The sequence below is a fragment of the Balaenoptera ricei genome, chromosome 2 (assembly GCF_028023285.1).
Source record: "Balaenoptera ricei isolate mBalRic1 chromosome 2, mBalRic1.hap2, whole genome shotgun sequence".
Classification (NCBI taxonomy): Eukaryota; Metazoa; Chordata; class Mammalia; order Artiodactyla; family Balaenopteridae; genus Balaenoptera; species Balaenoptera ricei.
Window position 1 is genome coordinate 37,058,389 of NC_082640.1, and position 25,190 is coordinate 37,083,578.

The 25,190-nt window shown below is 50.7% G+C and overlaps 1 protein-coding gene across 3 annotated transcripts in view; it reads right to left on the bottom strand.

Annotated features, from left to right (window-relative positions):
- The window catches only part of ALPK3 (alpha kinase 3), a 47,439-nt gene extending 26,054 nt beyond the window's left edge, over positions 1–21,385 (bottom strand). The window contains exons 1-5 of one of the 3 annotated variants that reach the window (XM_059912379.1): positions 21,186–21,385; positions 16,027–16,065; positions 12,344–12,465; positions 1,887–2,004; positions 73–1,300 (exon numbers count right to left, since the gene is read on the bottom strand). In XM_059912379.1, coding sequence (XP_059768362.1) covers positions 73–1,300; positions 1,887–2,004; positions 12,344–12,465; positions 16,027–16,065; positions 21,186–21,328 — 1,650 coding nt within the window. In that variant the 5' untranslated portion in view covers positions 21,329–21,385. Of the gene's footprint in view, positions 1–72; positions 1,301–1,886; positions 2,005–12,343; positions 12,466–12,560; positions 12,633–13,531; positions 13,692–16,026; positions 16,066–21,185 lie in introns of those variants that run through there. The other 2 variants (XM_059912380.1, XM_059912381.1) reach the window with 2 other exon arrangements.
- Positions 21,386–25,190: the final 3,805 nt, after the last annotated feature.

The window sequence follows — 25,190 nt, forward strand, 5'->3', positions numbered from 1 at the left end:
GCTGTTGCAGCAACAGTTTCCATGAGGTCATCTCTCCCGAGTGGCCTCCAGCCACCCAACACCCACACTTACCTTTCCTGGAGTCCTGTGGCCTGCTTGCCCCTGCAGCGGGCTATCCTGGGGGCTGTGTCTCCGCCGGGCGGGGGGTGTGGGCACTTGGGCAGAGGCCTGAGGCGGGGCCTTCCCTGAGCTCTGAGCCCCAGGTTCTGGATCTCGACTTGGGGAAGAATCAGGCTTGCAGCTGGCGGTGGGCTCCCCTTTGGGCTTCGGAGGAGCAAATCTCTTCCTGTTGAAGGGCCTAGTCTGCTGGGGGGCTGAGGGCGTGGGCTGGCCAGGGACGGCAGGCTCCCTCTCACCTCTGGCTTTGCTGGATACCTTCCCTGAGGGCATCTCTCCAGGTGTCCTGCCACTGGGGGTCTGGGCCCCCTCCTCCCCCTGAGGCTTGTCTGCCTGGGTGCTCTCCGGATACATGTCCTTCAGGGAGAAATACACTTCCTGGTCTGGGCCTGGGACAGGGGCCTTCTGGGCCTGGTCTTGAGTACCCACAGCAGAGGCTGGCTTCCTGGTGCCATCTGCTCCAGAGGACCCAGGCCCCTGGACGGCCCTGCCTCTGGGCCGGGTCTGAACCTGCTCCTTGTCCCTGGGCCCCTGTGTCCCACAGGAGTCAGGTTTGTCTGAACTGGGGACACAGTTTTCAGAGGAACGGTGGCTTCGAGCTGCCCTCTCTACCTCTGGCTTTCGCACACCTCGCTTAGGTTCCTCATCTTTCTTTTTCTTCTTGGCCCCAGACTCCTTTTTGGGGGCTCTCTGAGGCCCCAGCTCCATGGCCTTACAGATGTATGTCAACAGGCCATGCTCCCCAGCCTCCCCGTTCTCAGGGGCAGCCTCCCCGTTGGTGGTCACCTCTCCGGAAGCAAAACTGTTGATCAGGCCCAAACCTGGGTGCTGACCAGGCTCCGTCTCTCCCTCCTGCCAAGCCACCGGTGTCCCGTTCTCGACCTCCCGGGTGGGGGCCGAGGGGACTGGCACCTCGGCCCCACTCAGCCGCCGCTTCCGCTGGAAGCGGTCGGGGCTGAGCTTGCGCAGGGTGTCGGCCTCTTCCACGGCCTCCTTCCCGTGCTTCCAGCTCTTCTCGATCTCACGCATCTTTGCCGCAGCCTTGCGCTTCAGCTTGGCGAACCAGCGCTGGTGGATCTTGTACTCGGTCATGGTGCCCACCTCCAAGACCCCTGAGCAGGACACAATTCCCTTGGCATTCTGGGCAGAGGCCTGGTAGATGGCGGCATCTTCTTCTCGACACCTAGAGGCAGGAGCATGAGATGGGAGGTGAGAGCCCCCAATCCCCGCAGCCAGAGCCTCGAAGAGTTGAGCGCCCTGCCTCACCCCCTGCCAGCCCTGCCCCGAGTGCCACGCCCCACCTCCGATAGCACCAACTCCAAAATTCCCCACTACAGCTGAGGAAACTGAGGCTGGCAAGAGGGTGGGAGCTGGCCAAGGTCATGCTGTTCCAGGACAGATTAGACTTGGGGCCCAGGAGAGCTCCCTTCAGAAGCAGGTGACCCACACAGCCCCTTGTGAAGTAAGGATGACACAGGAGCTTTTTTGGGAAGCTGACCTCATGGAAAATGTTGCTATGGGTCAGGACCCCCTCTGGTTGCGCTCAGCTCTCTGGCTGTCAGAAATACTCCCGCCCTGGCCTTAGGAGATCCCAGACACTGGCAGACAGACACGCTTCAGCAGGTGGCTCAGCTTAGCCGCAGAACCCCGCCTCCACCCCCAGATCCTGCCTGGGTGTCTTCATCCAGCTGACTCCATTTCTAAGGGCAGACTGGGGCTATAGGACCTTCAGGAGGGCAGAGAGAGCAGAACAGGCCCTTCTCCCTCACCTGTAGAGCTGCAGTGTGTGGCGGTTGCCCTGATGAGTGATCTCGTATTTTGGCAAGCCACAGTAGCGGTCCAGCTCTGTGTCATCCTTGTACCAGGTCACCTCTGGCTCTGGGTATCCTAGGAGGGAAGCAGGAGATTGGGTTGCAGGGAGACCAGTTCCAAAGTAGTGGGAGGAGAGAACAGGATGCCATGGTTTCCCCAGACCACCTGAAGAGACTGGACTGGCCCACCTGCCCTGGGGCTTATAGGAAGAAGAGGGCTATCATACGGCTCAGCTTATTTTTAGAAGCTAGGCCCTGTCAAAGCCTAAAACTGTTCCCCTTCAGCAGCTGGAAGGCAAATATAGAGGAGAAACTTCCTAGCTTCTGGTAAGAAGGGAAGCAAGGAGTTTCCAGAAAGCTTTGGCTGGTAATAATAAGCTTCCTTTCTTCAGTGGCCTGTTCTACATCCTCAACAGTAGTAACAGCTCTATCCTTGGAGGTCTCTCACCAATACCCAATATCAACACCACTGCCAAGACCCCTCCTTCTTTCATTCCAGGTTCCTGAGCTGTTAGTATTATTTGATGACACAGCTAAAACATCCATCCATCCATCCATCCATCCATCCATCCATCCAACCATCCACACCTATCTTCCCATCCATTCACTACTGTGAAACTGATTGAGGTATTTTCCCAGCCCCTCCTCTCTGGACTTTCAGCCCTACTCACAAAGAGCTTCCAACTGTAAAAGTCACATGTCCCTTCCTCCCTGGCCACTTGGCTGATTTGTCCAGTAATAAACACATAATCAGTTTATCTAATCCAATTCTTTGACCTAGTATTTGGGAATTGGAACCTAGAGACAGTCTACCCTAGTGTCTGAAAATAACTTGGAAGGGGTACAGCCATATTCTGCCACATGGACTGAGAAGCAGACAAAGCTGGTCGACAGTGAGATGGAAAATGAAGTTGATGTTCAGGATAGAATAAGAAAAAGGAGAGAGAGACTTCTCTGGTGGTCCAGTGGTTAAGAATCCACCTTCCAATGCAGGGGATGTGGGTTCGATCCCTGTTCAGGGAACTACGATCCCACATGCCGCGGGGCAACTGAGCCTGCACACCACAACTAGAGAGAAGCCTGTACGCTGCAACGAAGACCCAGTGCAGCCAAAATTAAAAAAAGAAGACAGAGAGAGTCCCAATATCCTTCCAAATACTGGCTCCATTCTTTGCCTGGGCACAGCTACATTCCTACTTGTCAATTCCATAAGAAGCCCATCTAAGTCTTACCAAAAAATTCTGCTTCGTTTCTTAAGCCGACTCCAATTAATTTGCAATGTTTATTAGAAATTAAAGACTCCTAACATATATTCCCTTAAATACATATATATGAGGTGTGTGCTGACTGCCAAGCAAGGGTTATGAAGATATAGGAGCTTGACAGACAGCTCTCTGCTCTCAGGGAACCGACTATACTATAGAAAAGATAAGACAGGTCTCCACACAAGGGAGGGATGCACCTGTATCTGGGTACACATCCTCTGTCTTCCCTACTGTCTATGGATAAACTACCCCCATGCCTATCTAAAGACACTCTCATTGCATCTCATCTCCTCTTGCCTCATCAAGGACATCTCTCCAACAATCATTCCTCCTCTCCTGCATCATCAAGCTTTTCCTCTCTTATATTATTCCCATCAGCATACAAGCCTCTGTACTGTCTCCCTTCTTTTAAAAGAACTTTCTTTGACCCCACATCCCCCAGTAGCTCCTGCCCCCATCTCTCTATTCTCTCCTTTATAGAGAAATTCTTTGAAAGAGTTGTCTGTATTCACTGTCTTCACTCCATCTCCTCCAATCAGGCTTTTGTACCCACTGCTGCACCAGAATTGCTCTTGGCAAGGTCACCCATGAGTCACACATCGCCAAATCCACTAGCGTTTCTTAAGCTTCGTCTACCCAATCTATCATCGTTGACCTTCCCTTCTTGAAACCTTTTCCTCACTTGCTCCTGGATGCCACTCCTTCTGAGTGCCTTTCCTACTCCACTGGCCACTTTTCCTAATCTCTTTCTTCCACCGCTCCCCCACCATCACCACCTAAGACTATAAGTGTTAGGCCAGGGCTCAGGCCTCAGAACCATTTTCCATTCTCTAGCCATAAAACCTAGGGGATCTAATCCTGTCCTGCAGCCTTTAAATAGCTATATCTTCCTGACTCCCAAATTTGTATCTCTAGCCCAGACCTCCCCTGAACTCCTGGTTCTTATTTCTGACTGCATACCTGACATCTCCACTTGGAGGTCTAATAGGTATCAAACTTAACAAGTCCCAAACCAAGCTCCTTATTTCCCTCTCCAAGCCAAGTCCCACATATTATCAGTAAGTGGCAAATTCATCCTTCTAATTTGGCTCAGGCCAAAAACCTGGAGGCAATCCCTTATTCTTTTCTTTTCCTCACGTCCACTCCATCAGACGATTCTATGGGCCCTTCCTCCAGCCTGTATCCAGGATCTGATCACTTCTTGCCATTCCCTGCCGCCAACCTGGTCCATCACCATCATCTGACACTTCAGTTTCTGCAACAACCTCCTTGCTGATCTCACTACTTCCATCCTGGCCTCTCTTCAGCCCGTTCTCAGCACAGCCAGAGTGAGCCTTTTAAAATGAAGTAAATAAAGTCAAGTGATAGCACTCCTCTGCTCAAAACACCCTAGTAGCTCCCAGGTCATTAAGGCCCTCATGACGTGGGCCGTGTTAGCACACCGGCCTCAGCTCCTCCTGCTCTCTGCCTTGCTTGCGGTACCCCTGCCACATGGCCCTGCTGGCTGGCCTCTAACAGCAGGTGAGAATCACATCTGGATTCCTCCCACCTCTGTTCACACATTACCTCCTTGGAGAGGCCTTCCCTACCACCCCATGTGAAACAGCGACTCTGTCTCCTTGGAAATTCTTAGCCCTCTTACTATGTTTCTTTTTCTTCATAGAATGCATTGCTGGCTGCCTGACATATTATACCCCAATGAGGTTGTTGGTTTACATCCATCTTCTCCAACCCCCTGGGGAAAGAACAGCTCCATGACTTGTCCGTGTTTTTCGTGCTATGTCCCCAGTTCCTAGAATAGTGCCTGGTATGGGATCAACACTCGTTAAATATTTATAGGTGAATGAATGAAGCAATGCACTAATGGCTCAGGGTACAGAGTAGGGAACAAGCACCTCTGGCTGGGGAATCAGGAAAGGCTTTATGGCATGAGCGGCATTTGAAATGGCCATGAGGGTGGGTAGAATTTCAGAAAACGTGGGTTCAGTGCCTGTACTTCCCCTTCATAGCACTAATCACAATACTGTAACTGACTATCCCCTTGTCTGTCTCCCCTCCTAGATGTATGTCCCATGTGAGTCAGCATCATCTCTCCTTCACTTCTGTATCCCTACCACCTAAGATGGCACCTGGCGCAGAGTAGTTACTTAATAAAAATAAAAATCTGCTGGATGAGTGAGTAAATGAGGAAGGGAATAAGTGAGCAAACAAGAGGTGAGTGGAAAAGGCATGCCTGACAAAGGAACCACAACAGTAGAGTGTGGGGTGGAAAGCAGAGGGCACACTGGGGAACTGTGTACAGGAGTAGGGAGCAAGGGAGGTGAGGCTGCAGCTGGGTCAGCCAGGAACAAACTCTGGGCAGCCCTGACTGTAAAGCGAGCCCCATGTTTCCACAGTGAGCTAAAGCCCTTGGTTACATCACCGTGCATGTCCTCACCATCCCATGGGGTGATCTCATCCCTATGAGGGCCCGGCTCAGAGCCTCCCTGCCCCATGATCTGCCCAGTCAGGCCTCAGCCTCCAGGGCATGAGTCCAGTCAGGCTGTAGTGAGAGGGCAGGGATGGGGCAAGAAGGGAACGCTGAACGGACCCCACAGCCACAAGGTTGGGGCTTCAGCCCCCATGCCACCTTTTGGTGCCTCTTCACTAGGTGGGGGCCAACCTGACAGCTTAGGGCTCCACGGCAGCAATGGATTCTGGAAACAACTTTATTTGGGGAGAAAACATTTCTTTGTCCCCTGGGTAATATGAACTGTATTCTGAAACACACAAAAGCAAAGGAGGTCCTTCACTCCCAGCTTCACACACACGTGTGCCCGTATGTGTGCCCACAGGCTGGCATGCACGCGTGCACACACACACACACACACACACACACACACACACTTGGCCCTGACCAGGAGAGCCCACAGCAGTACTGAAGCCTGAGGCCTTCCCTCTTCCCCTTCCTACACTGACACCTCTGCTCCACACCAGCATGCCTGAGTCCAGAACTCAGCTCGGAGACTTAACAGCCTCATCCTAACCATTCCCATTTTGGAGAAGCTCAGATTCAGGAGAAGAATAATGATGAATGTAAATTTAGAGGTTTCAAAGAGCTTTCAAATATAAAATTTCATTTGGTCTTCATAACAAACCTGTGAAAACAATTGTGAACATTTACTGAAGACTTACTATATGCCAGATACTGACCTGTACATTTTTCATGTATTATCTCATCTAATCCTCTCATAAATCCTATGAGGAATGTACTGTTATTAATCCTCAATTTAAGGAAAAGGAAATTAAAGCTCCTGCCCAAAGTCATCCAGCTGGTACACAGAAGAGCCAAAATTCAAATCCCTCTCTTCTATAAAACAGGTAAGGCAGGTGTTTGAATCCCTGTTTTACACAAAAGGAAGATGACTCAGAGAAATCAAGTAACTTACTCAGGGTCACACAGCTGGCACATGACAAAGCCCTTGGTGTCCTTTTCCTTATTCCACTGCTCTTTCCACTGGGGACTCTGGGACTAATATGTAAGTTTCTGCCCCCCAGCAGTCATTATCTTAGACTTATTTCTCTAAAAACAGTTTCTTCAAGAACTTGGTTCTGTCTAAAGGCTAAGTCCCTCTGTCCAGTTGGCCTGACACACACACACACACACACACACACAGACTAACATAGAATCTACAACAGAGTTGAGGAGAGTGGGGGAAAGGGGTCACCATGCTGGACAGAGATGGGCAGCCTCAAGGAGGACAGTTGCACTCTAGCCAGAGAGGCCCCTGGGGGAGACAGGAGCCAGAAGGTCCAGTCAAGGCCTGCTATCCCCCATATGCCCACTCTGAGAGGGGAGAACCCCAGGGTCATATACCACTTCTCCAAGTCCCGAAGGGCTTCCCTCAGAGCTCAGCCAGCAGGGGCACTGGCACAGACTCTTCTTCCTCACCTGGACTAGGTCCTGACCCACCACGAAAGCATCACCTACTCTTGGCAGGGCCCTGCTTAGACTGACTCATCACAACCTCATTCAAGGAGTGCTACCAGCAGGGGGGGAGGAAGTGATGTGAGTGTGGTCACTCTATCTCCACGGGACGAGCCAGGATCACCACACCAGTCTCATACAAAGGCCAGTCTGAGCCATACACCCATCCACCATCCTCCATTCCAGATGGGGGCGGAGGGGAGACCCAGTTTCTAGCCCTGTTTCCTTTGTTCTCTGATCTTTCTGCATAATGCTTTCCCTTCCCCCGGCCCCTCTCTTACAGTCTACCTTTTCTCCTTGTTAATTGGGAAAGGCTTATTTACAGTGTACTATGGTGATCACAGAGACTTCTTTCTTAATCTGCTACAAAAGACTCAGGTAACCTGAGATTTTTTTATATATACGTGGGGATGAGGAGGGGGGAGGAGGGAACTAGGTATGACAGTGGACTAAGGTGTGGATGTTAGAGACAGCTAGAGCCCTAGAAATCTTACAGCCTTACTCAGCAGAGTCGTAGATCTCATCATGGCAGGTGCTCCTGAGCAGAAGACCACGGCCCTGGCTGGTCATCATGAGACATGGGTATTATGGCAATTGAGGGGATAAAAGTTTGTTCCTTTGAATTGGGCTTGAGACAGGGAAAAGCTTACTCCCATGATGACCTTGGGGGCATCCAGTAAAATAGCCCAAGACTCTGTAAGTCAGACTCATGTCGGCTTCAGCATGTTGCTCTCAAAGTCCATGGCTACAAAGGACAGAATGGAAGAAGGAAAGGAGGGAGGCCCCCACAGCAGTTGCTGTTGTCAAGGCACCGAAGCTGCAGCTGCAGTGAACAGGTAATGCGGAAAGTGGAAAAGACACTGATTTTGTTGTCCACACAGTCAGGGTCACTGTGGTCATACTGGCAAATACGTACTGAGCGCCTTCTTCGTGCCTGCTCCAGAGGCACGATGTGTCAGGTGTGTGCTCTATCCCCCAGATCTCACGGTCTCACTGGGGAGAGAGATGTATGGACCAAGAAGCTGTACTGTGAAAGACAGAGCAAGAGCTCTCTGTGGAAATGCTGGAGATGACCACCTGGAGGATAAGCTGTTTGAGCTGGGCCTTGAAAGATGACAAGGAACTTGCCAGGCTTCTAGGTAAAAAGGCAGCATGAGCATACCATCTATTTTCACTCTCTCACCCAAACCCACTAAGCTACACTAATGAGATTATTTTATTTAAAAAAAATGTGTGTGTATGTATGTGTGTGTGTGTGTGTATACATATAGCCACTAAAAAAGGGGAGAATAAGGGCAAGGAGAGCAACAGGAACAACAACATTTGGAAAGCTGGAAAGCAGATGGACGAGTAGAAACTGACTTAGCAGACCCAAGACAGCTTAACCCAATGAGAAACTGAGAACTACCCTTTCAACACCAGAAAATCCTCAAAGGGCATGGGAACTGGCAACCAGATACCTCTGGAACTGGGGGTAAAGGGAAAGAAGGAAAGGTAAAAAGAGGTGTGGAAAACAGTCAGATCTCTGGATCCCCTCACCCACTCCATACCACTGTGTAACTAGCTGCTCCTTCCCCCCATGTCCAAAGATGCAGTTTAGCACCTGGAAAGGTAAAACTTTGCCCTGAGGGTAAGCCAGCTCGGTGGAGGGCATGAATATTCTATGGAAAAACGAATCTATAAAATAAATGTTTGGGCTTCCCTCGTGGCGCAGTGGTTAAGAACCCACCTGCCAATGCAGGGGACATGGGTTCGAGCCCTGGTCCGGGAAGATCCCACATGCCACGGAGCAACTAAGCCCATGTGCCACAACTACTGAGCCTGCACTCTAGAGTCCACAAGCCACAAGTACTGAAGCCCACGCGCCTAGAGCCCAAGCTCCACAACGAAGAGTAGCCCCCGCTCGGCGCAACTAGAGAAAGCCGTGCGCAGCAACAAAGACCCAATGCAGCCAAAAATAAATAATAAATAAATTTATTTTAAAAATAAAAAATAAATAAATGCTTTATGCTGAGAGCCCACCCAATCCTCTCATCTGCATAGCTTCCAGAAAACTCAGGCAAGACACTAGAAGAATACTCACTAGGGAATCTGGCTAGTCCAAGAGAAAGGAACTAAAGAAACTCACTTTGTCAGTTCCCAACTCTAGTGGTGGCCAGATCACCCTAGAGTGAAGACCCAAGGTTTCAGGCCCCTCCTACTTGCTCAGAACTTCCAATCAGCTTTTTACTCTCCTACTCTTACTCATTATCTGACAACCAAAGATTCCTAGATATCTGAGGAAAGCCTATAAACAGGAGATTAAGGACCAAAACAATTACAGAGAAAAAAAGCAAACTGGAAGAAACACAAACCATGCAGGAAACGTTTAGAAAACTATCATTACTAGTCTCAGAGAGTTAAAAGAAAATATTACATTCATGAAAAGAACAGGATGTTTTAGAAAAGGATTAAAAAAGAGCTCTTATAAATTAAAAACCCAATAGAAAAGTTGAAATATAACACTGAAGGAATCTCAGAAAGAACAAAAAGACAAATAGATGAAAGGGAAGAAAAGATAAGAAAATAAGAGAATGAGTCCAGGGGAGCAGATATGCACATAACAGGAGTTCCAGAAAGAAAGAGCAGATAAAACAGGGGAAAGAAATCAACATCAAAATAATCTCAAATTTCTCAGAACTAAAGGCCATCAGTTTCCAGACTGAAAGCGTCCAAGCATGCCCCTGGATGAAGACACCCGTAACAAGATACATCATTATGAAATATCAAAACACTCTTAAAAGCTTCCAGGGAGAAAACTGGTCTCATGCACAGAATCAGGAATCAAACTGTCTTCCTACTCTGAACAGAAACTTTGGAAGCAGGCAGTGTAGTAATGTTTTCAAAATTCTGAAGGAAAATTATTTTCAACTTAGAATTCTATACCTAGTCAAACTCTCCATCAAGAGTAAAGCAGGAAAAAAAGACATTTTCAGACACAAGTTGTCTAACATTTACTTACCATGTACTCCTCCTAGGAAGCTACCAAAACAAGGATGTAAATCAAGAAAGAGACAAATGTGGAATACAAATAAACAAGAAATCCATTACAGGAGGGGTAAAGGAAATCCACAGGATGATGATGAAGGGAGATCCTAGGATGATGACTGTGTACCAGACGCAGAGAACAACTAAGTCATACTGGAGCAGAATGACTCAAAGGAGACATAGGTTGAGATCTTGTCATCATAATGCCTCCTGCTATTGTACTATCTTTGGGACCTGATGAAGCCACTGGAGGATGTAGCTCAATAAAGCCAGAGAGTAAGCCAAGAAAAAGGAAGACATGAGATCCAGGAAACTGAATCAAACCCAGAAGAAAGGCAAAGGGAAGACCCAGTATAACAGCTGTGTATTAGGCCTAAAAGGCCACCAGTTCACATAGAAGAATAGGGATGTCTCTAAGGAAAGTAAATGACAGGGTACTGATGGCATTGATCTTGTGGAAAGTTATTTTAAAAGGCTATTAGAGGGACTTCCCTGGTGGCGCAGTGGTTAAGAATCCACCCGCCAATGCAGGGGGCACAGGTTCGAGCCCTGGTCTGGGAAGATCCCACATGCCACGGAGCAACTAAACCCGTGCGCCACAACTACTGAGCCTGCGTTCTAGAGCCCGCGAGCCACAGCTACTGAGCCCGTGTGACACAACTACTGAAGCTCACGTGCCTAGAGCCCATGCTCCACAACAAGAGAAGCCACCACAACGAGAAGCCCGCACACCACAACCAAGAGTATCCCCGGCTTACCGCAACTAGAAAAAGCCCGTGTGCAGCAATGAAGACCCAATAAATAAATAAATAAATAAATAAATAAATAAATAAATAAATAAAGGAGATAAGTGAGGGGAAGCAGAGAAGCACAGTAACATAGCAGATGCAGGCATAAGCAAGCTGCATCAGATGCTGCAGAGAGCAAAAGCAGCTGCTCCTCTTCACCAGGTTTGTGGGCTTTGGCAAGTCACCTAACCGATTCTAGTTTCCTCCTTTGTAAAATTTGACTAATAATAGCACTGACTTCACAGGGTTTTGTAAGAATTTGACAACAATGGAAACAGATAAACGTAGCAAAAGGTGTTATGCTGTACAAAGTTAAGGGATGCAGTCGCATCTCTGCGTCCCTCGGAAGAGTTCTCAGCTTTTAGCACAGAGGGTTCTGGGCAAGGTGAAAACTGCCCAGGGGAACCCAGTCCCAGAGAAGATGTTTAGCTGGCTGGGGCAGACAGGTCCCCCAGAATCAGGGCATGTCATAGCTGGAAACCACCAACGCCCTTGATTTACTGAAAAAAATGGGCTCTTGGAGGGAATCTTGACCTGGTGGCTGCAGAGCTGGGAGAGGTAGGCACCCATTGACGAGTCCTGCAGGCCCTGAAGCAGGTGGGGTTAGTGCAATGGAGCCACTGCTGGGACATCTGGGGGAGGGATACAATGCCCAGGGCCAGCTTCCCAGTACCCTCACCCCTTTATTCTCCCCTTCCAAGGAGTATCTCTCTGCTTCCTAGTCTGCCAAACTGTTGCTTCAAATTCCACCACGGAGTTCAGTGAAATGCACACATGATAGTCTTCACTTCTAACACTTACATGGTACTTACTGTATGCCAGGTATTATTCCAAATGCTTTTCATGTATTCATACTATTATCATCCCCACTTTGCAGGTGAGGTGCTCGGCATCACATAATTGGAAAGGGGACAAGCCAGCATTCCAAGCCAGGCAGTCTGTCTCCAGGGTCTGCAGTCAGAATCACTATACATTATTGTCTCTCAGGCTTGAGACTCCCAAGTTTCAAACTACTCAACTGTAAAATGGGGATATTTGAGGAGTAGCCTTGAAAACCTCTTTCGACTGGAGAGCTTCTTTCCTTGGAATAAGATTCAGCAGTCATGTATGTATGCCTGAGGGTGAGGAACCTTTACAGAAGACAGGTTTTGAAGAAGAGCAGGGTGTATATGTGGCTCCAGAATGGGAGGAGAAAGGGACCCCAGCCCACACAGGGAGATGAAACTGGAGAGAAAGCTAAGAAGACAAATGTCAACTGGCACAGTTTTGTGCACACAGCCAACCCCTCTCCATGCCTGTCCCCACAGCCCCCTTAGACCCTGACCTGTGCAGCAGCCCCGGCATGGATCATACAGATGGCCTCATTACCTGTGACGATGCAGGTGAATCTAACGTCGCTGTCCTCGGACACAGCCCGGGACTTGAGCGTGGTCTCAAATAGCGGCTGGGTCTCCTCTGTTAGCTGAGCAATGATGGAGCAGAAGGTGCTCCTAGGAAAGGCAAAGAACTATTCAGAGCAGCCTTTCTCCCACCTCCACCGCGTTATGCCACACCCCGGTGTTGCCCAAGGCAGCTTAAATCTTACCATGTCCATCCGTCATCTCGTGGCCATGGCTCCAGCACCTGGGCAAGTCTTTCCTCAAGAGAGCCTAGGCCTCTTGGCCAGGTTGGGAGCAGGGAAGTTACCAAGGGGCTGAATGGGATCCTGACCCAGACCCATTACAGTAGGCAGCATCTGACCATGGACCAGAGTCCTGAGCATGCCAGACCACCAGTCTTGGCATCCCCATTCCATCCTTATTGGGAAGTCTTGCTTCACACTCCACCTTTCATCTCCAGGGAAGCTCGTGCATGGGGGAGACACACACATGGATAGGCCCAGCCTCAGAGATGGAGACCCCAGCACAGCAGAGCCTCCATTCATGCCACAGAGGGAAAAGCGAGCCAACCCCATGTATACATAGGTCCTAGGAGCTCAGGGGCCTCTCCTAAAGCTTAGGCTCAGAAGAAAAGCCCCTGCGTTTGTGAGCATAGACCTATAGTAGACAAAGAATAAGCTGGCCAATGCCAGGGGTCTAGACACAACGGTGGCCTCTAGCTCCTAGGAGTACAAGAAAAGAAAGACTCAAATGAATTCTCACCCTAAAGAGGGCTATGGACTTCCAGTGGAAAGCCAGTTAGGGCTCCCTTGCTCCCCCCTTAGATCCACATGCTCAAGTGAATACATGGCTGGCAGCTCCAGGACCAACCAGCAAGACCGCCATATCACAAACAGATCCACCACTGCAAAAGCCAGGGCTTTTAGTTCCCTCGTGATAGTCCATCTTCCAGGACTCAGGGGCATTTGTGGGCTCACTGAGTCCAGCACAGACTCACCAGCACTGCTCAGCATTTACAGTCCTCTCCTGCCTGCACACACGAGCAAACCACCATGCGAGACCCTTTCATGGGCCAGCAGAGACACAATGCATCCCTAGGCGTGACGTGTAACCACATAGCCAGGTTGTGTGGTGCACAAGCCGTGCCCAGCCCTCCTCCCCCTCCCAACTCACACACCCTCTTGTGAGCAGCAGGGAGGACTGTAAGGGGTAACGTGAAGAGGAGCAGGAGGAACTGTGTTGGGGGGGAAGACAAATCATTCAGAGCTGCCTTTCTCTGAGCCTCAGAGGAGGGGGTGGTCGCCCGCGGGCAGTGTGTGTCTGCCTGTAATCTCTCCACCAGGAGCAGGTAAGAGTCTGTGGGAACACAAGCAAATAGGAGCTAAACCCTACTTTGTGGGGAGGGCTCCACATTCAATTTATCATTTCTGTGGTTATCATTCTGGACTCGAGTTTGAGGAGAAAGGTCACATCCCAGGAAGAGTATCTGGAATCAAGTAAGACTTCTGGACTGAGGGGGTCCAGCCATGGTTTCTATACAGGAATGCAGATGCCTGGGCCTTTGAGCAGTTGACAGGAGTCCTCCCCAACAAAGACTACCCAGAAAGGGGATCCCAACTTCTCACGTGCCTGAACGCTTGAGTTGGGACTGCAGTTAAGGCTGCCATAACACTCCCTGCCACACTCTCACCTGGAATCTAAGTAACTTATTAGACGGTTGTAAGAACTGTCTTCTTACAACTTACTGTTGTAAGAACTTAACTGTCCTTTCCTTTCCCTTTTAATCCATTCAAAATAGAGGGTCCTTCAGGACCTAGACTATCAACTCCCTGACACTCGGGAATTACATCTGAAAACGCTTCTTGCTGCTCACATACTAGCAGCAATTTCTGACTTTGGGGAATACCAAATCCCAACCAACAGTTTCTAAAGGAAACTGCCATGCCAAAAGTAATCAGACTTCTATGATTTTGCAACTAATTCAAAACATACCTAATTATGTCCTCCCTACATAATTTGAATCCTACCCTACTCATGAACATGAGCCTGGATCTCATATTCAGCTTAGGCTCTTAGGGATGAAGCTGCTTGGGCAAATCTAAGAAAATAAGCTACTGGGTAAGTGAGAAAACAGGAAAATTATGCTTTAAGAAAATCTGCAGAGACAAGTGCTCACACTAGATATTCAACAACAGGTAGTTATGTTATTTCATTACTTTTTTTGAATAAGAAAGAATGCTTATCTTCTCAAACTTTCCAGACTAGGTCCTAACTATATTATTAACCATATTAACTGCTGAAAAGTATAGTTAGAAGAATGCCCTCTAGGAGAGTGGATCGGGGGTACATTTGGGGGGACAGGGAGAGTCACTGCATATACTATCATATTCTACTGAATGTCACCCACTTTCTGTTCTCATTTTCCAAACCACTCAGACATGGGATGGACTCTGAGTCTGCTGCTTCCTGTCCCTTGGAAAGCCAGGAAGTCCATGCATCTGAAAATGGTCTGGTCCCACCCTGACACCTCCAGGTCCTTCCAATTCTGTGACTTCATGAGGATATCACAGCCTAATCATGTGTCTCTATAGAACACCAGAATCATCACTGGTTTTCAACATGTTCAAAGGAACCTAACCCTGCCCTTAGGTTTGGTTATTTACCTTGCTTTAAATAGACTTCCAAGACCCTCTCTCTTTTAGCACTTACCACACTCTGCTTTGAATTAGTTGTGATACCCTCTCTTCTACCCCTTCAGACAGTGAGCCACCCAGAACAAAGTTCTCTCAGTATTCTTGCCTATCACAGGAAACATACATGGTAGACACTAATTATTAGCTATTCAGAAACCAGTTAGCTATGCAGAAATCTTTCTCTGTGTAAAGAAACTGCAGCCAACTCTCCCCAAATCTACCAGAGTCGGGGATGAGGCCCAAGTGGTTGGAAGTAGCCAGGAAACGTTCCCATTTTGATCATAATTGTCAGTTCACCCAGGGGTGGAGAGCTGTCCCCAGCTAAGGAGGCAAGAGGACAGTCATTCAACAGGCAAACCCGGACCGTGGGCCTGCTCAGGCCCCGATCTGTCTCTGAAACAGATTCAGAGAACAAGTTAATGCAGGAATACACTAACATGGTATTCCCTGACCTTACAGGGTTCACAGCCTGCAGAGGTGGAGAGGAGCCAAAGGAAAGGGAAATTGGGAGAAAGAGATGACAGAAGGAGAACTTAAGGGACTGAGAAAAAAAAAATTTTTTTTAAGGAAGCAGCCATAGTTAGAAGATAAACAATAAGGTTTCAAACCTAGATATGTGGTTACAAAAACCATGAAAGCCTAGGATGGGGGAGAAATGGGGCACATGACTGGTGGTTCTCTGTTCTGGTCCCATGGTGCCTCTCCCAGGGGCACAGAGATACAGTTGCAGGCATCTCAGGGACACTTGACTATTTCTGGGTCCCGGCACCCCTTTCAGATGGTCCATGCAGGCATCAACTCTAGCCCCTGTGAGACCCATGCTCACATGAGTGCCCTCTCACACCCTCCCCAACCACCCTCCACCTTCCCCTCACCCCATGCAGCCTGGTTAGTGCAAAAGCAGTCACCCAGAGGCCCCTCAATGCCCAGACCCAAGAAAAAAAGCAGTCAGAGAAATGTAATGCAATGGTGCGTTTACCTTCCAGAGCTGGGGTGAGACAACCGGTTGCTTGATAAGCTAAGCAAAAACAGCAAATGGAATCATTAGGCCAAAAAAGCAAGGAGAGGAGGAGGAGAAATCAACAACAGTCGGCAAAGTATTAATCGGCCACCATCTGGGGCCCAAGGGCTTTTCTATTAAAAGGGACCAGCTGTCTTAGTTGGCCTGCTCCAGTTAGCAAGTGGCCTTACCACCCGACACAAATGTATCTGAAACCAAGAGCTCGTTAAAGGCAACAGAGTCCAGGGAAATGGTTAGGCAGGAAGGAGGCCCCCAGGGGCTGAGCTTTGAGAAAGGTGTGTCCCAGGTCCTTGAATCACTTATGGCTTCCTGGCACGGTTCCCCACTCCGCAGCACGCCAGCTTGGGGGCAGCTCCTGCTTCAACCCTCGGCCTTTTTGGGGAGAAGAGCCCCGGTTCCTGGAAATCCCTTCACAGGCTGGGAAGGAGACAGGTGGCTTGGAGAACACCCATTAATATGTTAAAGTACGGTTGACCACGCAAGGCAAACCAGCTGGGAGAGTGAAGAACAGAACAAAGCAGTTAATTCAGGAGCTAGGAGGCACCCAGTTCGGTCAGACCAGCACAAGGCCCTTTACACTTAGAGGCCCTGATCATCCCTCCTGCCCCGGGGCAGCTGAAAGCGGACACCAGCTAGGGGCTGTGTAGGCCACTGGGGGGTGAGGACTCACACAGAGCTGCCCCTTAGTGGAGATGCAGCCCACTTGATATGAGTCAACTTTTGCCTCTGCCTCCACTTTTCCTAACACAAATATCTCCAGTGGAGTCTAGGGCCACGATCTCCCACTGCTCTCTGGGAGATCTCAGGGGCCACCCAACCACACTCACTGCCTTCAGTCTGTCCCCACCATGAGAATAGCTCTCCCTTCGTTATCAGCAGTCCAGTCTGCTCAATGGAACTCTGTCTGCACCTCTAACCACTGACAGCCTCTATCTTTATAACCAAAAAAACCAAACTCATCCTCTACCCCAAAACATGGTTTCCACTCCAGTGCTCCTGGGTTTGTGGATACTACCAGCACTCTCCCGAAGCTGTAAATCTGCCATTTTGGACTCCTCCTTCTCCCTCCCAAGTCCAGTTAGTCAATAATTCTAGGCCCTTCTTTCTCCTTTTCTATTCCTGCTGCTGTGTTCTGATCTAGACCCTCGTGGCTCCATACTGGATGAGCACACAATCCCCTTCTCCTTCACCCCTCATCACACCACCTCTCTGAAAAAAAAAAAAAAAGCTACAATCCCCCCACTGTGTATTTTATTGAGTCTCAACTCCTTGACTGGGCACTTAAGGCCCTCCCTCACCTACTCACACCCCATCACACACAGTTCTCTACTTCCCAATACTCAGGTTCCACTGTAACCAGACCTGTTGCCTAACTGGCATGGACAGGTCCATTCCTGGTCTCTGAGACTTCACTTCTGTCCTCTCTACTTGGAAAGCCCTCCCTCTTTCCTTCTGCTCATCTAAATGCTGCCTACCCAGCCTTCAAACCTAGCTCTTGTAGCTTCTGTAGCTCTTGGCACAGTGCCAGGCATACAGTGGGTCTTCAACCTCTGTTTTATGGAAGAAAGAGCGAGAAAGAGGGAAGGGGAGGGAGGGAGAGAAGGGAAGTATATCTTTCAGCCTCGAAGGGTCCTGCCCCCCAGAGGGAGCTGCTGCTCCAGAATGCAGCTGCCTTTGCTCACAGCTTTAAAAATCCTCTGGAGGCCAAGAGGGCACACCTCCCATGGTTTCAAGGCACTGGCCAACTCCATCCTTTCCTGACCATGAACTTCCTTTGCCTTTCTCCTCAGAATGGAGAGATTTCTCCTTTGTTGGGTCTGGATTTCTTCCCTAGGAAGGAGAGGGAGAGAATCAGCTCTCTAATTCAGACAGAAAATGATAGGTTCCACCTGCAAGTGGGCAAGGACCTGAACTGTGATAGTGCCCCCTCCTTGGCTCTCTCTAGGGCTGGTTGTGATGCTCTGCTCCCTGGCCCCATCATCCTGCTTTCTCTAGGCCTCACCCTTACATAATTAGCCATGTCAGGAGGAGTCCTGGGCCGTGGAGGCACCTTGTCTTCAGAAGGTGCCTGTGTGCTGCTGACTGGGCCAGAGGTAGGTTCAGGGCTCTCACCCAGGAAGGGAACTCCCCATTTACTGACTGTGAGTGGGTCAGAATTAGAGGCATCAAATGTTGGGGTAGAAAGGCCTAAAAGAGTTCTTAATGATACCTTCATTATATAGAATGGAAATTCAGGGCCCAGGAAGGAAAGGTCTCTTCATAAAGGAGAAAAGTAGGCCTGGGGGGAGAGGGGGTGGCAGCGCGGGGCACCAGGACTGGCCCTGGAAGCTGGGGCCTCCCATTCTTCCTGGCTTTCATATATTCTGGGACATAAAAGGCCCTCAGAAAGTCCTGGCCTGATGCCTCAGTTTCCCTGAAAGCTCTAGACAACCTGCCTGACCCAAGCAGAATAGAAGAGGTGTCACAAAGCTGCTCCTCCGAGCCCACCTGGACCAGAGCGTCCAAGAAATGAGGGGTCAGAGATTTCTGGAACTTCTAAGTGTCCCTTGGAAGCAAGTTAGTTATAACTGCATCCACCCGACTGTGGTTCCTTAACCTACGCTAGCTTACCCAGGCCCCACCTTCCTATAGGGGTGAGGTCCTAGAGGCTGGTTGCCCTAGGAGGGAGGGCCTACAGTTTGGGGGGATTACTTGCATGTTGGACCTCTGACCCCAGGGGTACTGGAAATATCCTTGAGCTGACTATGGACTGGAAATCCCTCCAGGGTTGGAGGAAGGAAAGGTATGCACAGGAAGACAGGTTCTAGACCTGGGCCAAGGCTTCTGGTGGCCTGGCTCACAGCACAGCTGTCCATCGGCTCCCAGGGGCAGCCCACCCTCCCAAGGTCCCATGAGAATGATGACTCACAAGCTCCGTGATAGGTGTGTATCAAGGTAGACCTGAAAACACCGAAGCCAAGCGTGAGTGGGACAGAACCTGCCTCTCGATCAGAATTCTTGGATAGTCAGGGCTCATCTAGGCTGGAGCCAGGGTTAGCTGGCAAAGTCCTCAAGGGACCCTCTTTCTCCTCCATCTCTTGGGCCCTCTTCCCACCCCCACAGGCAGTCAGGTTGCTCTGAGAGACGGAAGACTATATGGTTGCCTGCTCTAACACAGGAATCAGGCCTTGATAGACAGCTGTGAACTGCCTCTGCCCCAAGTACCCAACACAGCCCCATTCACTTTCACAGTCTCCCCTCTTTGGCCAGAGGTTTTTCCAGAGGTAAGAGAAACCTAGTCTTCTTTGTCCCTCAGGACTGGGGGCGGGGCGGGAGTCTATGGCCAGCTGGCAGAGGCAAAACCAGAGCCCACAGTCCTGGGCTAGAAAACCCTCTCTCCCACTGCCCCAGCCCTGCCCCTCCAAACACTTGATGAAAAGAGTCTCCATTTAAGAACATTCTCACTTAGGTCCAAAGGGACTTAAGCCAGACATTTCTAACCCACTTGCAGTTCTCAGGCTGACACACTGCTTTGCGCTCATCACAAGTGCAATTGTATCTACCATACAACTTTTCAGGTGGCAGCTGGAGTGTGGACATGTGTCCACTCTCCAGCCTTTTTCCTAACAGCCCAGATCCCCTGCCCTCCCAATTCTGCCTGGCTTTCAAGCCACCCCAATGTTGTCTCTGAGAAGGGCCCTGCTTCCCGCTTCTCCTTGTTCCACTGGTATTGACAAAGGCCAGACACAGGAGGCAAAGCCCAGACAAATCACTGTGACAAGTATGAGACAAGCGTGAGGCTCCTGGAAGGCAGTCAGCTTCACCATGGACTGGAGTAAATATACAAATGTCATTCCAGTTTTTCCATAGAGCGAGTGGCTAGGAGGAAGGGGCATTCTTTCCTGGCAGCCAGGGACCTTGTCGAGTCTGACTCAGTCACTAACACCAGCCCTCAGCCCTGCCCCAGACATGTGACACCATTTGACGAGTTTTATGCAGAAACCGGTTCCAGTTACATTTGAACTTTTCCAACTCCAAGGTCAACAGAACTCAGCCAATCCACGAGGAAGTGCCTGGGACTTTTCTTGAATGTCCTTGATGTCTGTTTTTGTGCTGTTTTAAGAACGGAGGACAAGAAGTCTCCAGACAGCTTCTCAGAGGACTGGCTGTTTTCTGTGTAACCTACGGTAAGACAAGTTCTGGGGCTGGGACACAACCACTAACCCAATAGCCAGCCATCACAATTCTCTTTGGAATAGACTCCAGAGTTGGAGGGAAACTAAGCTGCCCAGAGGGGACAGGAAGTGTCCGTCTCCATGTTAATGCACGTGTCCCTGTGTGTCTGTGTGCCTTTGAGTGCCAAAATGCCCCTCTATTGTCTGCAAGTCTTTACACGGGTGGGTAGCCTAGCTCCTAAAACAAAGCATCCACACCTCTTTAATTCTTGGAAGGGGAGTAAATGGCTCATCATTTCGGCCCCTTCCCTTGGCATCCCATTCCCCCAGACTGGGCAGGGCAATTGGCTTCCTCAGAGCCACAAGCTCTGAATCTTCAGGCAGGGCCGACCAGCACCTCGAGCCACCCCTTCACCTCACCAGCCCCCACCAAGATCCCGGGGAAGACCAAAGTCCTGGGCCCAGAGGAAGACCCTTCTTTGCAGAGTTTATTGTTTCCGCTGAATCCGGAGCTAAGCAGCCCCCTTCAGGGCAGTGTCCCTAGCGCCCCCCACCTACCCCTCTCCCCTGCCCACCCCCGAGAATGTTCTCCCCCTCCCTTCCAGCCGGCAGGAATGTCAGCCTCTCTGGCTTTCCTTATCTCGAGCTGTGGAATCTGAGGCCCGGGAGTAGCTGAGAGAGGGGCGAGGGTGAGGTAGGGGAGATAAGGAGAGCCTTCAGGCCCCTGTGAATCACCCCAAAGTAGGGCCTTCCTCGTCCCCAGAGCCTCGCATTGCCGGAGGCTAGAGGCCTACGGGCCATGAGAGGTCAGGGGAGCCGTGAGGGGCCGTGAGGGGCCGTGAGGGCCGGTCCGGCCTGACCATGTCCCCAGGCCTCGGGCCGGCGCGCCAGGGGCCCATCCGAAGGCCTCCGTCCTCCCGACGCGCCGCCCCGGCCCAGCCAGGCCCCCAGGGCGCGACTCACCTGGTCTCAGGCCGCACGCTGAGCAGGTAGCTGCGGCTGGCGGGGCTGGGGATCCACATGGGCCCGTCGTCCTCGCCGTCGCCCCCCGCCCCGGACCGTCCGCCCGAGCCCCAGCCGCGGCCGGGGTCCCTCCGCGACCCCATGCTGCTGTCGGCCCGCGCCCGCAGCCGGCCCCTGCCCTTTCTCCAGGCCCCCGCCCGCCAGGCCCGCGCCGCCGGCCGCAGCTCCCGCCCGCGGCAGACGCGCGCCCCTATTTATAGCCGCGGGCCCGGCCGTCGTCACCTGCTGCTGTCCCTCCCCCGGCCCGGCCAGCGCGGCCTCCGAGGCGCCGGGGGGCGCCGGGCCGCGGGGGCCTCGCCAGCCCCGCCAGGCCCTGCCTGAGGGTCCGCCGATTCCTTCCCTCAGCCCACCGCCCGACGTGTGTGGAGCGCCCCCTCCGCGCCCGCAGCCGCCCTGGCGTCGGGGCCAGCCGCCCGGGGAGGCCTCCCGGAGCTAGAGGGGAAAGGGGGGTGCGGTTCTTGAAAGGAGACCAAGCATATGCCCCTCACCAGGTCCCTAGGACCCAGGCTTCCTGCCAACCTTCCTTCCCTGCTCGCGCCCCGTTTCGCAGGTGTGGAAGCTCGGGCCCTTCGGCCTTTGCCAAGGGGAAGGTGCAGAAGTACCCAAGGAGCTGCGTGGGGTGTGCGACCCAAAGCCCTGGAAGGCCAAAGAAGCCGGGGGCGAGGGGGCGGAAAAGCTGCTCGGAACCTGCGGGCCTGGATCCAGTGGGAGACCAGGGAGCCAGGGACCCGCCCCTCTTGCTGGCAGCAGCCCTGACTGACCCTGGCCTTGCCAGTGGCTGTTGATCCAGCACTTAGACAAACCCAAACCCACATACCTGCATAAGTGACCTCAGTTCCCGAGGAGGCCAGTACTCCTCAGAATGTTCCTCTCCATTATCTAGTAGATTAAGGGTTCAGTAAACACCTCTAGAATAATTGAACCCCCTTCTCCACCCTGTTCAGTCTCGATTTCCCAGCACCCGAGGGGGAAATGGGCTGAGTCCTAATGCCCAGAAAAACAGTCATTCAACAATTTCTGAGAGCAAAATTCTAAGCACTGTGTAAACCTGGTTGTAAATATTGGGAATGACCACAGTCTGTTTACCCATTCTTTCGTCTCCTACATCCTTGAGAGCATCCAGAAAGTACCTGGAGCTGGATGGTTATAATTATTAGAAAGTTGGAGGGCTTCCCTGGTGGTGCAGTGGTTAAGAATCCGCCTGCCAATGCAGGGGACACGGGTTCAAGCCCTGGTCCGGGAAGATCCCACGTGCCGCAGAGCAACTAAGCCCCTGCGCCACAACTACTGAGCCTGCGCCCTAGAGCCTATGAGCCACAAATACTGATCCCGAGTGCCACAACTACTGAAGCCCACACACCTAGAGCCCGTGCTCCACAAGAGAAGCCACCGCAATGAGAAGCCTGTGTACTACAACAAAGAGTAGCCCCTGCTCGCCGCAGCTAGAGAAAGCCCACCCACAGCAACAAAGACCCAACGCAGCCAGAAAGAAAGAAAGAAAGAAAGAAAGTTGGAGCAAAGGAGTACAACCTCTCTGTTCTAGAAGATACACTCACATCCCCACTCCTTTTGGAAATGGCTCTTCCTTCACTTTCACTGTGTGGTTCCAATGGCAACTGCCTTGATCCTACATGTTCCCTTCCCCCCACTCCCCGCACCCTCCCTTCTGACTCAAGCCAATCTATTCATGGTACCCATCTCCCTGACCACAGAAGCAAGCATCAGACCCAAGCTGTGTCAATCAAGATTCTTCACCAAAATGTTTTCACCTGGAATTGGGAAAGAAAACCTGTCCCTCTGTGGTGGAAAGCTGTGAGCTGCAAGGTCCCAGCTTTTAGCAGCCATGTTTCTTGCTGTGTGGAGGAGGCCCATCTGCAGTGAGGAAGAAGGAAGCTGACACAGAGAGAAGCAAAGGCAAGGGGTACAGTGTCCTGATGGCTTTCAGGTGCCTTGTTGCAAGTGTTCCTGTGATCCACCTTTGTCCATGGCCTTCCTGCAGTTTGGCAGTTCAACCATTTCCTGGAATCCATACCCAAAAGGTTCTCCCTTTGCTCAAGCTGATTCAAGTTAGGCTTCTATTAGTGGAATCTAAGAGTCCTAACCAATACTAAAGCCTTGTCTTCTAATGAGCCCGAATTTGCCACATTTGACCACATGCCCCCATTCATCCTTGTTCTTGGCTCTCTGGAGGTGGGCATATTAAAATCTCTTCAGGGCTTCCCTGGTGGTGCAGTGGTTGAGAATCCACCTGCCAATGCAGGGGACACGGGTTCGCGCCCTGGTCTGGGAAGATCCCACATGCCGCAGAGCAACTACGCCCGTGAGCCACAATTACTGAGCCTGCGCGTCTGGAGCCTGTGCTCCGCAACGAGAGGCCGCGATAGTGAGAGGCCCACGCACCGCGATGAAGAGTGGCCCCCGCTTGCCACAACTAGAGAATGCCCTCGCACAGAAACGAAGACCCAGCACAGCCATAAATAAATAAATAAATAAATAAATAAATAAATAAATAAATAAAAAAGAAAGTGTCAGAATTTCCCTCCTTTAAAAAAAAAAAAATCTCTTCAGTTGTCTACAGGACAGTCCTGCACATATCTGAAAGCCTGCTTGGAGTTTTGGTTCATTTTTTAAAGTGATTACCCATGTATCAGGCTACAGCACATGTGCTAGAGGCAAGGGTCACAGGATCTGTGCCTTCAAGAATCTTATGGTCTCATAGGGGAGACAGGAATATAAGCAAACTACAATGCAAGGTGAAATGTACAATTATAAAGCCATGCATAGGGGAGCATAAAGTATAGAAGAAAGAGTGGTTAGTTGTGTCTGGGGATTTGGTTAGGACAGTTTACAAGGAAGAAACTAAAGCTGAAGAAGGGTTTTGATAATTGCGTAGGCGCCCACAAATAGACTCTTGTGGGTGGGGGCAGGTGGACAGAATATTCCAGATGAGGGAATAGTATGCACAAAGATATGGAGGTGTGAAGCAGCTTGGCATTCATGTCACTCAAGTGTAAAGGATTTGAGCAAACAGAGAGAGAAGTGAATTAGGCAGAGGCCAGATCCTGAAGGCCTTGCCTAGTACAATGAAGAACCTAGAATTCCCTTTTAGGCCATTTCTCATGACAGTGGATATGGTGCTGCTAGTTACCCCAGTGACTCTCCAATTTATCAATTTCCTTTTGAAAATGTTACACACATACCCCCACCGAGGTCAAACCAGAGTAGCCCACGATTGAATTAGCACCTCTCTGGGTCTGGGCTCCACACAATTAGCAACAACTTTTCTTTTTCTCCTTTGGCTGCCTTGGGTCTTCATTGCTGTGTGTGGGCTTTCTCTAGTTGTGGCGAGCAGGGGCTACTCTTCGTTGTGGTGCGCCGCCTTCTCATTACGGTGGCTTCTCTTGTTGTGGAGCACAGGCTCTAGATGCGCAGGCTTCAGTAGTTGTGGCATGTGGGCTCAGTAGTTGCAGCTTGCAGGCTCAGTAGTTGCAGCTCACGGGCTCTAGGGCGCAGGCTCAGTAGTTGTGGTGCACGGGCTTAGTTGCTCCGCAGCATGTGGGATCTTCCCGGACCAGGGATCTATCCCGTGTCCCCTGCATTGGCAGGCGGATTCTAATCCACTGCACCACCAGGGAAGTCCCAGCAACAACTTTTCTGGCAGCCAAATTATTTCACTGATCCTGAGCCTGTAAATTTTCAACATGAACCACTGTTCCTCTAAGTCTTTCCCACTCCTGCTTGTAAAGTCTTTTTTTATCCTAAGTGCAAACTTTCACCTTTTTTTTTTTTAAAGTTAAATCTCATGTTCTTCATCTCACGTTCCCTTTCCTTCTTATCTGACTCTTTTTGAATTCTGCTCCTGTCATCCATTGTATAATCTATCCTTCCCAGCTTCTTGCTATATGCCAATTTAACAAGCAGACTTTCATGATGATACAGGCACAG